We start from the raw sequence: 18,685 nt of genomic DNA, 5'->3' as shown, positions 1-18,685 counted from the left end.
GATCTGTCGTTACATCTACTTTGTTTGTATTAAAGAATTTATGGTGCTGGAGACATTTTCACTCAGCACATTACATGATCTTTGGTTTTACTTCCGTTATTACTACTGTTCACATTAATATTCTCAAAAATGAGGTTGTTTCTACTGGTTGCTCTTTCTTGTTTCCTGACTAGTAATCTCTATAACCATCCTGGTTCCTACCAGTATCTGTTCTACTCATTCTGTGTACTGTGTAATCATTTCTCAGTCGGGTTCTAAGGCCACAGACATGGGTTTTGTACGCTCTGCTCTTTCCAGATAATTCAAAAAATCATTTATTTGTTTTTGGGGGCAACTAAAAGCTAATTCTTTAATTTCAAGAGGCTGTTTCCGCTCTAGTCCCGCAGCTGCAAACATACTACATAGTCATTTATTTGAGTGCTTTAATTTGTCACACCAGTACCGACAAAAATCTTTAATGGTATGTAGTTTATTTATCTCTTGCTCTGCGCTTTAGTAGACAAATATTCCTTGAAAAATAATTATTCCCAGAAACTACTTGATTTTTTAACATCAGCTGCCCAACAACATAAATATCTTCTTACATAAACCCTCACAAAATAAATATTTTCTTTATCGTTTCAGTTTTCTAGTAGGTACCTGAATTTTTCAATTATAAAAAAACATCGACTGGATGCATTTCACCACGCTGTTCCAAATCACTAAATTTCTTACAATGAAAACAAGATCATACAAGACACAGCCCACACGTTGTTATTTACTCTCTGAATATTATTTAGTTTACCTTGCACTTCAAGTGATTTAGATTCTACATTGTTTTTTACTTTACCCCTTTTCTTCTGGGAAAAATATTGATATGTTCTGGCATGTTTGAATTGATTTCCAATACCATCCCTATTACCATCAAAAATTTTTCCTTGATATGCTTTTTATCTTCTACCACAACTAGAAGCAGCCTTGATTCTCCTATTACGTGGACACTGATAACTTTGCGTAACCTTGCAGTTTGTATGTCGTTTAAGTCTTCCTGGTACATTTCAACAAATTGCAATCCGTTTTTATATTTGTCTTCATTTACTTTTTAAGTCAAACAACCTGTCATAACCAAAAACGTCTAGTTTCGTATAAAAATTTTCTGTTCTTTCTATTAAAAATTCTGTTGGAACTGTGTAACTTCTTGGACTTTCAATACTACTGTTTGATTCTTATTCCAAACTGTCAAAATATTTCCTTATGATGCTTCTTTCAATACTACTGTTTGATTCTTATTCCAAACTGTCAAAATATTTCCTTATGATGCTTCTTTCAATACTACTGTTTGATTCTTATTCCAAACTGTCAAAATATTTCCTTATGATGCTTCTAAAGTCTTTAAAAAGCCGTTCCTGCTGTTTCATTAACTCTATCAGCAATGACTGTGTGTCCTATTCTTGCACTTCTTGTCTTCTAACCACCAAACAACTGTCCTTAACCTGTAAGTTACACAATTTTGCAGAACAGCTTTTACCTTCGTAATTTTTCGTCGCCAGTTGCGGCTGCCGATGCGTCGTCTGCTAACTACTGCAACTCCTAGTCTCCACGTTTGTTTTCCATATCGTGTTTAGACCTGCTTCACCTCTCGTCGTTGGGCTGCCATGATGCAAGCTATGGCATCTGTTGCACGCTGATCGATGGCATTTCAAGATGAAGTCGTTTCAAGATGAACTCGATGTTGGTGACGTCACAGAGTATTGCGTTTCTCGTTGGTCAAACTTTCCTCCTTGGTGGAACCTACTTTCCCGCACACATTCATGCAAGGAAAGATACACAGTTCGTAAAATTCGTCTCTGCACTGTTCCTTTCACTGTTCGCTAGTAATTTCAATTAGTTTTTGTGCTACATGAAAATGTTTTTCACTGTTTATCAGTCAATTCACTTCCACTGTGGATAGTGTTAATGCCTAATGCACACTATATTTTCAGTGTAAATTGCTACTAATCCACAGGGCACTAAGTAAAGCGTAGCCGTATTTATTTATGTTAATACGCCCTTGGTAGTTGCTCCTCCGTCGTATCTGGCACAAAAGAGGTTGTCTGAAATAGGCTATTCGAGATAATATGGTCCACACCAAGTTTATAGTCCAAATACGTTAATATCACTTCGATACTGCACCGCCTACGCTATATAGCCATATCTACATTCGGCTAATATAATTTACGCACAGATAAATATCTAGCCACGTAAGAAAGTCGGTTCATATTCCGTAATGTGATCGTTCGAGTGCAGTAGTCTAACATTGAAGTGACGCTAAAAATGTGTGTGTCAGACAATTATTTAATACAGTCACGTTCTCAAATCACTGTCCTCATTATCTAACATTCAAACCAAGCCGAAAAAGATACACAAAGTAAGCATAACTTTTAAATGATTTAGTTTACTGCCCATTTCTGTGATCATAATTTGCAGAATGCATTAGTAACGGTTAACACAGTTCCTGAGATTAACTGCAAGAGCCCAGTCAATCATTAAAAACAATCACTGAATTACAGAATGATCTGCTGGATGTGAAATGCAGATAAAGCTCCGTTCGCCGTCGTACAAGTTGTAATTTCTGATAACTCGTCTGTGGAACATATTCGAATACAGATCTTGCTCGTTTCATAACCCACCACAGACTGACTGAAATGCCTCTCAAAATGTTCCTTTTATAAGTTTGCAATAATTAAAAATGTATGTATCGGTCGTTGTTCGCTGGAGTTTCCGAAGCAACAATTAAAAATTTACATTTCTCATTAAGTGAATACTGGTGGTAGATTCTTATTAATGTGAACTATTTGGTATGACAATAACTGTTACTTAATTAAACTGACTATTTTGCCAACATACGGTATTCTGTTCCAGTAAAATATTTTAGATATGAATGCTAATTACTTTGAAACTAAATGAGTGTCGGGTTTGTTAACATGTTTTCATCGTTACCCTTGTAAATACTTTACTTACTTACATAAATTATGGTATACTGTATTTCAGAGTTAGAAACTGGGTGTATGTTTACACAGGAACAACTATAATGAAGTTTTATGTTACTGATATTTTGTAATTAGCACAGTTTCTAGATTATGTAATTACACCAGCAAATTCTACTTAAACAAATGAGTGTGACGGCTAATGAAGTCTAATTGACTAAGCCCTGAGTCAATATTTGAGATTTCTCGTACAGTGCACTTTCTCATAAAAATAATACTCTTAGAAATACTTGAATATGGAAAAAAAATTCGGGAAAGAACCCATCTGATTTGTTACTGGTCTACAAAGAGATTATTTACTCATAGATTGTCTCCCCGTTCTCGAGTATTGCTGTCTGGTGTTGGATCCGTTGTCAGGCAAAACTGGCGGAATACACTGAGCACGTTCAAAGAAGGGCATATCCTTTCGTACTATCTGTAAATAGGGGAGGTGGTGTCATGAAGATGATACAAGGTAGCAACCAACTTTCTTCTTCGAGTGCGAAAATAATTTGTTGGTGTTCACCAACTTAGGAAGAAATTACCATCGTAATAAAATAAGCGAAACCAGAGCTCGCCGGAAATGATTTATGTATTTTTTTTTCCTACAGTTTTCGAAATTAGAACGACAAAGTAATAACTTAGGTGGTTCGATTAACGCTGTGTCAGGCGCTTGATTATACATTGCACAACAGTCATGTAGATGTAGATGTAAATGTAGATGTAGATGCAGGTGAATCTTTTACAAGCAACTGGCAAAAATCATTACGAACCACGTGACTCAGAAAATTTACCGTTACCAGGCAGTCGAAGAGGCGAGATTCATATACGGTTTCAGTACAACTGACAGAACGAAGCTATGCGCATACCGATAGAGAAATGTAGTGAGTATAATGTCCCACTTCACATGATCTTCATAGACTACCAGAAGGAGTTCGACACGATCGAAAACTGCTCAGTAATGATGCCGATCAGCGGAGCCCGCATTGACTGAAAATATACCAACTTATTCTGCTACATTTACGATAATTCTTCCTTGCATGGGAAAATAAACGATGGCTTGATCACTGGAATGGTTCGCAAGAGCCATCGCACAGGGAGACAAAATGTCACCAGGTTACTGTCTCGACTTTGGAGGTTGTGTTAGTCTACTCTGCGGACAGAAACGTATCAGTGCAAAAATCGTCTCAACCATCTTCATTTTGCAGGTATCATCCTCTAGAGAGGTGACACAGCAGAACTGCCAAAAATGATCCGAGATACTTCCATAGGAGTTGCCCTCAGCACTGACCTTCACAAAAACAAATACAAGAGCACTGAATTAAACGTTCCCACTTTTCCAGCCACGTCGAGTAGAATCCTCGAGGTTTCGATGGCCATCTCCGCCATCGTCGTCAGGAGTTCACTGACTGCTGGGGCTGCTACGGTTTCTCGCTTATATAGGCATGATGACATCATCAGCAGCCAATCAGATCGATCCAATGTGGCACGCGCGCATAAGTCGATCCGGGTTGCTAGCGGAGGTTCTGCAAACTGCGACATTACGGTCGTCTTGCTTTCTACGATACGTTGATGACACCTTCCTGATATGGCCTCATGGTGAAGAGAACACTGATCGGCTGTATGAATGGAAGATCTGTCCCATAACATTATAGAAGAAGAAACAGGACTGAATATTGAAGAGATAGGTGATCCATTATTAGAGTCAAAATTTAAAAGAGCTTTAGAAGACTTAAGAACGAGTTAGGCAGAAGGGATGGATAACTTTCTATTGTTGTTGTTGTTGTGGTCTTCAGTCCTGAGACTGGTTTTATGCAGCCCTCCATGCTACCTATGCTGTGCAAGCTTCTTCATCTTCCAGTACTTACTGCAACCTACATCCTTCTGAATCTGGACTTTCTATTGCAGTTTCTAAAATCACTGGAGAAAGTGACAACAAAACAACTACTGACGTTAGTTGTTGAACGCGTGAATCTTGCTATAAACCCTCTAAGTTTCGGAGAAATTCACACACTCCAGAAGACTGCAAGAGCTGACAAGTTCGAAAATTACCCTACAATCAGCTTAACAGCTCATGCATCGAGGGTGCTGACAAGAAATAGATATACAGAATAATGGAAGCGAAAATTTAGGATGTGTTAGATGACGATCAGTTTCACTTTAGGAAAGGTAAAGGCATCAGAGAAGCTGTTCTGGCATTGCAGATGGTAATGGAAGCGAGTCTAAAGCAAAATCAAGACACGTCCGTAGGTTGTGTCGACCTGTAAAAAGCGTTCGACAGTGTTAAACGATGGAACATGGTCGATGTCCTGAGGTGGTAAGCTATAGGGAAAGACGGGCAATACGATAAATATAGAAGCCAAGGGGCAATAATGAGAGTGAAAAATCAAGAACGAATTGCTAGGATTAAGAAGGGAGTAAGACAGTGATGTAGTCTTTCTCCCTTACTGTTTGTTCAATGTATGCAATGAAAAAGCAATTACGGGAAATGAATGAAACGTTCTAGAGCCGGATTAAAACACAAGGGCAAAAGATATCAATGATAAGATCTGCTGATGACATTGATATCCTCAGTGAAAGTAAAGAAGAATTACGGGATCTTATGAGTACACTGAACACTGTAAAGATACGGGATATGGATTGGAGTAAATCGAAGAAAGACGAAAGTAATGAGAAGTAGCAAAAACGAGAAGAGCGAGAAATTTAAAACCATGATCGATGATTACGAAGCAGATAAAGTTATGGGATTTTCTACCTAGATAGCAAAGTAACCAATGGCGGTCGGAGCCAAGAAGACACAATTATCAGACTAATACTGGCAAAAAGGGTATTCCTTGTCAAGACAAGTCTGCTAGTATAAAACAATTTGTCTCACAAGTTTCGAGAATATAAGGTATGAGCGCAGGATTCTATCCTATTGAGACATCGACTGTGGGAAAAGAGGATAAGAAGAAAATCTAAGCATTTGACATGTGGTGTTACAGAAGAATATTGATAATTAGGTGGACCTGAGAAAGTTCTCCAGAGAACCGGCGAGCAAAGCGCTGACAAGCCGAAGGCACTGGATAATAGGGCATCTGTTAAGACATCAGGGAATGACTTCCATGGTATTACCAGAATTTGTAAAAGGCAGAAACTGTAGAAGAAGACAGAGATAGGAATACACCCAGCAAATAACTGAGGACGTAGGTTGCAGGTGCTACTCTGAGATAAAGAATTTGGTACAGAAGAGGAATTCGTTCCGAGACTGCATCAGACCTGTCAGACTGCTGATCAAAAAAACTTGAGCACTGAAAAAATTAAAGTTCCCCGTCCTGTGCTTAGAGGGCCCAATGGACCCCAGCCGACCGCCATGTCATTCACTGCCTATTGTGTCACAGCACGCTGTACGGTGGTTCACATAGTCATCAAACGAGCCTGTCGTTGCGTTACTTGACCTTGGAACCAATACTGAAACGTCGAGTAGATCCTCAGTCGACGTTACGAGCATGAGTGCATCCCTTAATAGCCTCCCACCATGGAAAGGAAGTCGCTGACAGCACCAGCACTGGAACACGGGCCCTCAGTCAGTTGCGCTGACCACTCAGCTACGGAGGTGGACAAGTAAGTCATAATGTACGTAGAAACCGATCACTTCTACTACTTGCTCCCGGCCACTTTGTAAAATGTTCAATAAATCAGTTTACATAGATGAAACGAAATTTCCTCAAATTTACGCGGTTAGGTGAGAACAAAGCTAGCTTTTAGCAGGAGAAGTGAACAAAGGGAATCAATATCGTTCGTTACAGCTATGTTGCAGCGTGGGGAGGCAACTCACACTGAAGACGGATACGTTTGCACAGGATGATTATGATATGCTCCAGTAAGTTTACCCATGAAATTGTGGATCCCAACAGCTAATGTGACGTGGGACCACGCCGTTAGTAAACTCCAGCAGTAAATGTTAGATGAGTGCACTGTTAAATTTTGCACTTAAATTTGATTCCTCTATTCCCTACACATCTTTTCCCCTTCAGTGGATCTCAGTTTTATGCGCAAAAAATGTTAACTTACAGCAATGCCATAAATATTGAATTAGCTTTAAATAACACTTTTTCGTGACTTGTTGAAAAACGTGACTTGATACGGAACTCATTTTCAAAATCTCTGGAAGAAACAATTCCAGTACAATGCACCTTGAAGTGTATCTGTGCATTCTACAGCAGGTTTGGTGAACCAGAGAGCTGTATGCGGCCACAGAAAAAATCAGTGTGACCAAAGAAGTGAGCATCTATCAGGTGACCAGAAAAATACCCGTTTACGTAATTTGTAAAAAAATTGACAATTTTCAATTTGAAAATGCTCTTGTCTCACTGGTACATAGAGGAACGCCAGCAGGAGAGTGCCAGCTGCGTCCAGAGAGATGTCACTTACGAATGTGAAAAGGACCTGTAACTGCAGGGTGCGAATTTTTATGTGTAAAATTAATACCAAAATGACCGGAAAACGAAGTGACGTATAAATGATATTGATATGTAAAAAAACTTATGAGAGGAACTATATTATTGAAAATCTTTCTAGGAGTTAGAAACTGAAATAGCAAATATTACGAGTAAAATGTCTAGGTTCATTGAATTATTCAAGAATTATTATTCTTATAAACACATACGAAAATTGCTGTATAAACTTCTTAGAGCACTATTCCTGAGCAACATTCCGTGGTTCTTTCTAGACCATTGGTCGTTCTTGCCAACACTGAAAGAATGAACCGTTATGTCATATATGGACGTTAAACAAGTAAAAAGGACCTAAAATCTTAAAAATCATTTCCTGCTTGAAAAATTAAATACACTGGGGTATCCATATGAAGCAAAATGGAAAATTATGTTGATCTTTCTACAGTCGTAATTGTACTTGCGAACAACGCGTAGTTCATAAGTAAAGAGACATTATACGTCAAAAAACTCTGTGCATTACTATTAAGCTTTAATAAAATGAAATGAACCTGCCGAATCACTGAGTGATGAATCTGCTATATGTATATGCGATGAAACTCAGTAATGCTAATGAAGTGCGCGGCGTGTGCTGCTCGCCACAGGGCTACGTACTGTAGCACTTGCAGCATCTACACTCCTGGAAATTGAAATAAGAACACCGTGAATTCATTGTCCCAGGAAGGGGAAACTTTATTGACACATTCCTGGGGTCAGATACATCACATGATCACACTGACAGAACCACAGGCACATAGACACAGGCAACAGAGCATGCACAATGTCGGCACTAGTACAGTGTATATCCACCTTTCGCAGCAATGCAGGCTGCTATTCTCCCATGGAGACGATCGTAGAGATGCTGGATGTAGTCCTGTGGAACGGCTTGCCATGCCATTTCCACCTGGCGCCTCAGTTGGACCAGCGTTCGTGCTGGACGTGCAGACCGCGTGAGACGACGCTTCATCCAGTCCCAAACATGCTCAATGGGGGACAGATCCGGAGATCTTGTTGGCCAGGGTAGTTGACTTACACCTTCTAGAGCACGTTGGGTGGCACGGGATACATGCGGACGTGCATTGTCCTGTTGGAACAGCAAGTTCCCTTGCCGGTCTAGGAATGGTAGAACGATGGGTTCGATGACGGTTTGGATGTACCGTGCACTATTCAGTGTCCCCTCGACGATCACCAGTGGTGTACGGCCAGTGTAGGAGATCGCTCCCCACACCATGATGCCGGGTGTTGGCCCTGTGTGCCTCGGTCGTATGCAGTCCTGATTGTGGCGCTCACCTGCACGGCGCCAAACACGCATACGACCATCATTGGCACCAAGGCAGAAGCGACTCTCATCGCTGAAGACGACACGTCTCCATTCGTCCCTCCATTCACGCCTGTCGCGACACCACTGGAGGCGGGCTGCACGATGTTGGGGCGTGAGCGGAAGACGGCCTAACGGTGTGCGGGACCGTAGCCCAGCTTCATGGAGACGGTTGCGAATGGTCCTCACCGATACCCCAGGAGCAACAGTGTCCCTAATTTGCTGGGAAGTGGCGGTGCGGTCCCTTACGGCACTGCGTAGGATCCTACGGTCTTGGCGTGCATCCGTGCGTCGCTGCGATCCGGTCCCAGATCGACGGGCACGTGCACCTTCCGCCGACCACTGGCGACAACATCGATGTACTGTGGAGACCTCACGCCCCACGTGTTGAGCAATTCGGCGGTACGTCCACCCGGCCTCCCGCATGCCCACTATACGCCCTCGCTCAAAGTCCGTCAACTGCACATACGGTTCACGTCCACGCTGTCGCGGCATGCTACCAGTGTTAAAGACTGCGATGGAGCTCCGTATGCCACGGCAAACTGGCTGACACTGACGGCGGAGGTGCACAAATGCTGCGCAGCTAGGACCATTCGACGGCCAACACCGCGGTTCCTGGTGTGTCCGCTGTGCCGTGCGTGTGATCATTGCTTGTACAGCCCTCTCACAGTGTCCGGAGCAAGTATGGTGGGTCTGACACACCGGTGTCAATGTGTTCTTTTTTCCATTTCCAGTAATGTATATCTCGGCTGGCGATTTCACGCAACTGGAGTTAAAATAAACAATTCTAAAAAAAAGTGTTAGTACGTTGAACTCTTTGAACTTGATCAAAATTACTTAAATTGTGCTGAAAGCTTTGTTGAACGCAACTAACAAAACATGTACATACATACATTAACTTTGCACACGACCTGTATTGTTAATTTTAACCTTCTGCATTCATTCGGTCACATATTAATTAAACCTTTTGTGCACTGTCTCACTCACACCACATAACTGAAGCATATCTGCAAGAATTTCGTGATTTACACAGTGAAAGGCCTTTCAGAGATCGGAAAATATCCCAATCGGTGATGTTCGGTTATTCAATGCATTTAAAATTTGATCAGTGAAAGTGTGTACAGCATTTTCTGTTAAAAACATTTCTGAAAAAAGCAAACTGACATTTTGTTGATACTACACTTTTACAAATGTGTAATGCTACCCATTAATACGTTACTTCTTCAAGAATTTTGGATAAAGCTGTCAGAAGTGAGATCATGTTCTACAGTTAGTTACGTAGTAACTTCGAATGTCTGTTACATGTGAAACTGATGTTGAATCTTGTGGTACAGGTTCAGAAACGCAAAATGTGGGCAATGTCATCCATATTAAGCGTTTAAAGGCAAGAAAATAATTAATGAAGACAACAGGGCTTATGACGGGATCAACAGAAAACAACATAAATTCTTTAAAGACCAAAGACGTTTTACTATAACTGTACTGTTTGGTTGTTTGTGTTTATAACACTGAACAGGTACTAAACGTGCAGTGTAGAAATAAACAGGGGAAAAATGATGTGCACATAAGATCATCGTCAATATTTCTGAAATGTATATGTGGGTAAAATTTTTTACACCTTGTGACATGAAACCCTGCTGGCGCCCTTGGGCCCATCCAGTTCTTAACATTGTCACCTGTGCTATACTTGAATCGCTGTCTCATTCCTATTCGGCCAATCTGTCAGACGAGCTGGTCTGTTATCTAGCAGCTACTTCAGTTGCCAATGCGAAACTAAAGATATAGGGATACATATTGAAAATAATTCAAGGAAATGCAAGAAAATTCTGTGTTATATCTGTACAATTGTGATAGAGAACATTTTTCACCCTATCTCTGATCTTTATTAATTGATAGAAGTTGGAAACATTAATTCTGAATGCATTTATTGCCAATGTTATGTATCTGACAGTAGTGTAATTCTGTTACAACAGGTTTAATTTGACATCATATACACTGCTACATGTGAACATGAACATTTCTACACTGAAGAGCCAAAGAACCTGACAAATCTGCCTAATATCGTGCATGGCCCCCGCGAGCAGGCAGAAGTGTCGCAACACGACCTGGTACGGACTCGACTAACGTCGGAAGTAGTGTTGGAGGGAACGGACACCATGAAACCTTTAGGTTAGTCCATATATCTATAACAGCGCGAATGGAGACCTCTTCTGAGCAGCACGCTGTAAGGCATCCCAGATATGCTCAATAATCTTCATGGCTGAGGACTTCGGTGGCCAGTGGAAGTGTTTAAACTCAGAATAGTGTTCCTGGATCCATTCTGTAGTAATTCTGGACGTGTGGGGTGTCGCATAGCCCTGCTGGAAATGACCAAATCCGTTGGAATGCACAGTAGACATGACAGGCTGCAGATGATCAGACAGGATGCTTACGTACGTGTCACGTGTCAAAGTCGTATCTAGACGTATCAGGGGTCCCACATCACTCCAACCGTACACGAACCACACCTTTACTGAGCTTCCACCAGCTTCATCAGTCTTCTGCTGACGTGCAGGGTCCATGGATTCTTGAGGTTGTTTCCATGTCCGTACCCGCCATCCATTGGATACAATTTGAAACGAGACTCGTCGGACAAGGCAACATGTTTCCAGTCATCAACAGTCCATGCCGATGTTGACGGGCCCTGGCGAGGCGTAAGACTTTGTGTCGTGCGGTCATCAAGGGTACGCGAGTGGGCCCGTGGTTCCGAAAGCCCATATCGATGTTGTTTCGTTGAATGACTTGCACGCTGACGCATGTTGATGGCCGAGCATTGAAATCTTCAGCAATTTGAGGAAGGGTTGCACTTCTGATAGTTTGAAAGATTCTCTTCAGTCATCGTTGGTCTCTTTCCTTTAGAAACTTTTTGCGGCCGCAGCTATGTCGGAGATGTAACATTTTACCGGATTCGTGATTTTCACGATACGCTTGAGAAATGGTCGAAAGGGAAAATCCCCACTTCATCGCCACCTCGGAGATACTGTGTCCCATCGCTTGTGCGACGACTATAACACCGTTGAAACTCATTTAAATCTTGATTACATCCAATGGTAGCGTTGCCGACCGCAGTGCCATATTCTGCCCTTTTCAATACCTCTGTATTTTAACATGCATGCCTATACCAGTTTCTTTGCTGCCTCAGTGTATAATGGGCTTTCACGAAATCTTTTAACTTTCGTATAAAATTTCTACCAAAGGAGGAGTTAAGTACAAATCGAAACGTGTTGCTGCTGCACTTAATGGCTGCACGCTGCGGTCATTATGCTCTTTCCCCTTCCAGTCCACCCACAGTATATAGCAGACATCACTCAATCAGTCGCGGCTTCATTCCATTTTATTATAGCTTATTAGTAATGCACGGAATTTGTTGACGTGTAATCTCTATTTACTCGTGAGCTACGCGTTGTTCGCAAGTACAATACTAACGGCGTGGTTGTACTGTACTGTCTGGCAGCAACAACTTAGCCCCTGAATCTGGTCAGTAGTCTTCGGTTAAGTCGGAAGTCATCGTCTTCGAATTACGCTCAACCGATACTGACAAGCGGTACATAGAGCTGCTTCATTATCAATGTGTTTATATTTCAATAAAGGTGAGAGACCTGGTTGCCAGAAAATTTTCAGATAGAATGCATAGAGTTGCAGTCCGACATCCAACTAAAAGAACCATTTAATCATGTATTTTCGTTGGACCTTTATAAATCACAGCCTCACAGAGACGAATATCCTTTGCTGCACAGTTGTGCATTACGTGTCCCATTTTTGTTTGGAACCACCTATTTTTGTGAAATGTTATTTTAATGAGTAAAGCACACAAACCGGTTCTGGCGCTGCAATCCGGAACCGCGGGACTGCTACGGTCGCAGGTTCGAATCCTGCCTCGGGCATGGGTGTGTGTGATGTCCTTAGGTTAGTTAGGTTTATGTAGTTCTAAGTTCTAGGAGACTTATGACCTAAGATGTTGAGTCCCATAGCGCTCAGAGCCAAATAAAGCACACAAAGAGTAAAAATAGAATCAAAATCTCAGATGAACACTTTGAGAATGATATTCGTACGCTAGTTACCCAAATTAAAAGTCAAATGTCTCATTAATTCTATGGTATTTAATTATTTGTACATAAAATTATATATGAAATCTCGTATATGAAATATAAAATTAATTTCGTCCTGCTTTTAAAAAATCCGTATATTAATAAATTCTAAATTCCTCAAATGTGTTAGAGATGTACTTTAGACCGTCTTTTTCTTTTTTTGCTCTGTTGTTAATGGTAAGTATATTATGTGCAGCCCAAAAATACTCGCCTTCTTCGAATATGGCACAGGGAATCTAAAACTTTGAGAGCCCTGTTCTACAGGATAGCAAGACTACCACTAATGTAGAAATGGCTACCTAAGTTTCCGAGACATGACAGGACTGACAAGTAAGAGCGAAGAAAAGTGCCAAAGGACGTTGATAGTTTAGAGCGGAATTTGAAAATAACAAATTTAAAGTTAAAAACTCATTTCCTGAAGAAATTTTCACTCTAGAACAGAATGTGCACTCTTTTTACACTTTCTGTCAGATTAAAGCTGTAGTCTAGATCGAGGCTCTAACCTGAGACCTTTGCCTTTGACTCACGACTTCCCTTTCACTCCCCTACCCTCCCCCCTCCCCAGCCCCCTCCATACCCACCGCCGCTGCCTTCGAAACTTCTCACATCTCCTGCACACCTTCCAGGACTAGCACTCCAAAAAGAAAGGAAAGTTCCCGGGTGAGATCCGATCCGGCGTGCGGTTCTACTCTCGTGGAAAATTGTAACTCAGCACACACTTAATTACAGAGTGATAATTTATTCCCGACCTATATCCCTACTCTGTGGATAGGCCAGACCTCAGCAAAATCTTTTCTTTCACAAGGTTTGGTCCTTAACATTACCCAGGAGAAATTCTGAGAAGTTTGGAAGGTAAGACAGAGAGAGAGAGAGAGAGAGAGAGAGAGAGAGAGAGAAAGACAGTAGGAGAGCGAGAGATACGTATGGAAGAGAAACTGGTGAATATATGGCTTCGAGAGCGTGTTGTCGGTCGTGCCACGATAGCATGACCACCGAAGAGCTAACGTCCCCAATGAAAGTAGGGGGCTACATCCGGTAGACTTCGCATACAATTGTGAGAAACATACTTCTCATACAGAAATCCAAGCTCTTCAGAGAAGCATGGAGCATGCTTGGAGAAACTCTCCTGTAAATTACCAAAACGGATATTTACGTCCCTACTAAGTGTGACTGGTGTGTTGCACGTAATCTGGGTACGGAAAGCAATCACAGTACAACGACCCTTACCGAAGTTTAATTTTCAAATAAACTAGGAAATAAACAGGAAGAGTATTGGGAAGAATCTCTCCGACTGATGTGTAGCTTCGGACGTAAACAGTGATGTTTACATCTTTTCCCTGTCACATAGCGACGCCACAGAAACCACCTAGAGCAGAACCATGCTGACAGCACTCCCACATGAAAAGTACCGCCATACACAGGACGGTTGTTGAATGTTCGATAGCCCCAGAGGTATGGAAACAGACGAAGCCGCAATGTGCAAGTATGCTACCCGAGCAGTCACAAGACGTATCACATAGGAAGTAGAGTTTCATAGACATTCGAGCCTTTCCGTGTGCGAATGAGAGATCAGCAACAAGGTTAAATTTTGGTTATATATTCTATGTAATAACAAATAATGAAACAGCACTCAAAAGTTTTCAAGACCCCCGAAAAAGAGATAAATAAGTAAAAAGAGGAGGACAAATTCGAAATCGGGAGTAAAATACAAACAACATGTATACATAGTCGTGTAGCATCACGAACGTAGACATAATTACATCAGTCCTAAAATCCTAAAGAAACCACTTTCCAGCTAGTTTCTAATATGAGAGAATTTCATCTTCGGCAAAAGATATGTTAAATTTACGATTTTGAAAGACAATTAGTATGTGGGATCTATACATACGCTACAATATTCAGTGACCATTATAGCTTTTACTTCTAAAGGATAACAAAGTATTGACTGAAACGAGTAGTGCCATCATCACACTCCGTAATTTTTTCGGAAAATTAAGTCAAAAAGGAGAACAAAGATAGCTAAGAAGGTAGAGCAAGTGCCCATGAAATGCATCGTCCCATGTTCGGCAAAGATTCTTAAACACCTTTCTTAGGAGGGAACATAAATTGGTTACACAGGTGTGTGCTAGCACGATCGTGTTTCGGATCTGCAGATCTCTCGGCTGAACCTGAGGTGAGAACACTAGTAGGGGAACTTTTGTGATATCTAATCCAGAAAGAAATCATTTCATAACAATTTTCGAATGCAGTCCCGCATACACGGCACTTGCGATATTTTTCAGCATAGGATTATACAGCCAGCCGGTCGCAAATAACTGTTTGGTAAATTGGCCTCGATTTCGACGCTTACTAAGGGTGTCTTCGATGTATTATTTTAAAGGTTCTTCAAAATTTCGTTGTAATGAAGACACCCTTAGAACGTGTCGTAACCTAGGTCACTGTACCAAACAGTTATTTGCAATCGGCTGGTTGTATAATCCTGTAATGGATGTAATACACGGTTGCTGAGAAACAATCATGTTCAAAACTTTAAGATATGTTATTTAATTATAGTAATGACTATTCAATTTTTAGTTTAGTAAATTGGTGACTCTAGTTTATGAAAATAATTGAAATCGTTAAGGTAATCAATATGGTTTATTAGCACAGCTATCAACAAGCATATTTTCATAAAGCGAACAAGAATTTTCAAGTCACGTCGATGCAAGAAACGGTATTTCTGTTTCAAGAGTTACAATTGTAACCATAAAGGAACATGTTTGTTAGGCAAACTGAACAAACCAAAAGATTTTAACAAAGAGGAAAAATATTAGTCATATTTAATTAAAGTACAATGCTCACCCAAACATGCATTAAAATAAAAGTTCCGAATAATCACACTTTCAGTTTTGTTTTCACCTGCGCTGAGTACTAACGAAAATGAGTTATAATATATCTTCAAGCTGTAACAATTTTGCTAACTGTTGTGTTAAGAATCTTAGTGATATTACGAACATAAATGCTAATCTTTTGACCGGGCACCACCGGAAAAATTACAAGACTGGGTTCGGTTTTGAGTGCGGAATGCTAGCTTATTTCAGCTGTCCACTGAAAATTTCTACAGAATAAATAAAGCAAATGTATGTGCCGTGCTTTGTGGCACGGGCTGCAGTATGGATAGTCTTCAGCTGCGCGGGGTACCACGTTTACGCAACAAGGACTGTGAGGAGAGGAAAAAAACATACCGTTGCGGCGCTCATGATCTGCGCGAGGTGGCACGCCGTGTGGACGAGTGTTCGCTGAGCACTTGGATGAGCTCCACCGCAGAACGGGGCTTCTTTTATAGTGGCCGTCGTGAAGGCTTTCATGACGCAGCTCGACGGTGGCCAGACGCCGTTGCTGATTCTCAAAACTGATGTCCGAAGAAAGTAATCTCAAGATTTGCCGCGTGACAGAAACGAACGGGTACAAGGTCACAGTGAGCTCGTTTATGCATCGTAAGCACAGGAAACGAACTCAGAAGAGATCTCAGAAGAAGAGGGTCCGATTATTACATCTGAGGTGAGGATTAAACTGAAAGCAAATACATATGACAATATATGGAAGAGAAACAGTAAACAGTTGCGGAAGGCAGTAGTCATAACCACTTGATCTAGGTTCCAGAGAATATGAATGGGTCTTCTTCAGAAGTCTTATTGCGTTTTACATGACGACCATGATGTGCCGCCTATAGGCTTAGTCGTAAAAACAAGCATTTTTAAACGTTACTGGTCACACACGCCACATCCAGTATGTGTATTACTTTAAGTATCACAAAACCAGACGGATGTTTTTACAACAGTCAAATTTAATTATGACTACTCCTACTGGAGACATATCATGACCAGCAAGTGAAACGTAGTAAGACGTCAGAACAAGGCCCATTCATGAAGGTTGAATCCTGCGTCAAGCGGTTTTGACTACTACTTTCCGCAACTGATGGCTGTTTTTATCCCAGATATTAAATTTGCACAGTTGCAGTATCAGTTGATTAAGATTCTACAAATGCCAATGTAAAATAGTCAGAACGCATTGGTGTTGTGGTCACAGTACGAACACCAGTTTAGCTGTACACAAGCTACTTCGTCTTTGCAAAACTACTACCAACTACATTCATTCGAACTTGCTCACTATATTAAATCATTAGTCAAGATCTGCAACTTTCTCCCACTGCACTTCAGTTCATTGACGAACTGACCATATTCTGATGGCTGATGATGTGTTCTGTAAGAGATCCCTTCTTTTATGTTAGTTGTACCATCAATTTATATTTTCCCAATTCGATTAGATGCTGAATTTACACATGTAATCTTCTGCATTCGTTTGTGACATAGCATTACAAATGCTTCTCTACCTTTTTAAACTGTATACTGATCATGTTTCGCTTCCATAGCTAAACTACATACAAATACCTTCTAACAATTACACTGACGGGAAGAAAATCCCAACGCCAAGAAATAACAATAGAAGAATAGCATATTTAAGTGATTAGCATTGCAACGTCACCTAAGCGCGAGGAAATCCATTGACAATAAGAAATACTGGTACATTAATAACTGTTGTAACTGCCAGAACGTTGAATGCCAGCATCCAAACATGCATGCACTATGTTGTAAAGGTATCAGGTGTCAATTTGTCCATTGCAGTTCCATTCCTGTTGTACTTGGTCGGTCAATATAGGGACGGTTATTGCTGGTTGCGGATGACGCTGGAGTTGTCGTCCTATGATGTCTAATATGTGTTCGATTGGAGACAGATCTGGTGATCAAGCAGACCAATGAAACATGTCGACACGCTGTAGATCATGATGGGCTACAATTACTGTATAACGTCGAGCGTTATCCTGTTGGAAAACACACTCTGAAAAGCTGTTCGTGAATGGCAACACAACAGGTCGAATCACCAAACTGAAGAACAAACTTACATTCGTGGTGTATGGAGTAACCATTAGAGTGCTCCTGCTGGACAAAGTGTTCTTGCGACCGTAACTTCCCGTGCCCACCACTGACAGCAGCCATTTACAGTGGACGCATTCCTCTCAAGTCTTTCTGCAATACCCCTCAATGAACGTTTAGCTTCTAGGAGCATCGTTACATGACCTCGTTTAAACTCAGTGAGGTGAACACAATGGTGTCTTCGTCGTCTTCATCGTCTTAAAAGAATTCTTCACTAAGACGAATGCCCTATGTCCTATGTATAATCTCAAACGTAAGTGACGCTCGCGACCGCTTCAGTACGTATTTGAACAAACCTGGTTTGCATCCTCATAGTGGTGCTACTAGCGCCACTCTTAGGTGATTGCAGCGAAATCTGAGCAGGCGTCATCTTTCAGATGTGGAAACACGGTTACAGTTTTCGTTTATCTTGCACAACCCCATCTTGGTGTTGATACATTTTCCCGTTCGTGTGGATTTATTTTCCATACTAAAAAATTTCTTTTTTTTCGAAATGTGTGTCATGCTACTGCCTGTTTCCTTTCTACGTGTGCCATTCTGCGTAGGCCGTCGCCAGTTATTTGTTGGCAAAGTAACAAAACTCATTCACTCAGTCGCTCGTTGTCCAATCCAGTTACGTCAGTATCGTCTGATTAAATCGATTAGAATCCACTAGCCTAGTTTTACTTTTGTTGAACATTTTATAAACATTTTGGAAGATACGATATATTCCGTTCAACTAATCTGTCAAGTCCTCTGCCGTCTACGGCAGAAATACAGTGCGCCGCCGTCATATCTCAAAGTTTTTATTTCTTGTTACTAATCAATGATT

The 18,685-nt window shown here is 41.1% G+C and overlaps 1 protein-coding gene across 1 annotated transcript in view; it reads right to left on the bottom strand.

Moving 5' to 3' along the window:
• The window catches only part of LOC124545771, a 42,533-nt gene extending 26,285 nt beyond the window's left edge, over positions 1-16,248 (bottom strand). Inside the window, exon 1 of the mRNA XM_047124717.1 lies at positions 16,126-16,248. Within this exon, the coding sequence (XP_046980673.1) occupies positions 16,126-16,248 (123 nt within the window). The remainder of the gene's footprint in view (positions 1-16,125) is intronic.
• Positions 16,249-18,685: the final 2,437 nt, after the last annotated feature.

Source organism: Schistocerca americana, chromosome 8, assembly GCF_021461395.2.
Source record: "Schistocerca americana isolate TAMUIC-IGC-003095 chromosome 8, iqSchAmer2.1, whole genome shotgun sequence".
Classification (NCBI taxonomy): domain Eukaryota; kingdom Metazoa; phylum Arthropoda; class Insecta; order Orthoptera; family Acrididae; genus Schistocerca; species Schistocerca americana.
Note: the sequence above shows the minus strand (reverse complement) of the source record. Positions and strands in the feature narration are given on the sequence as shown.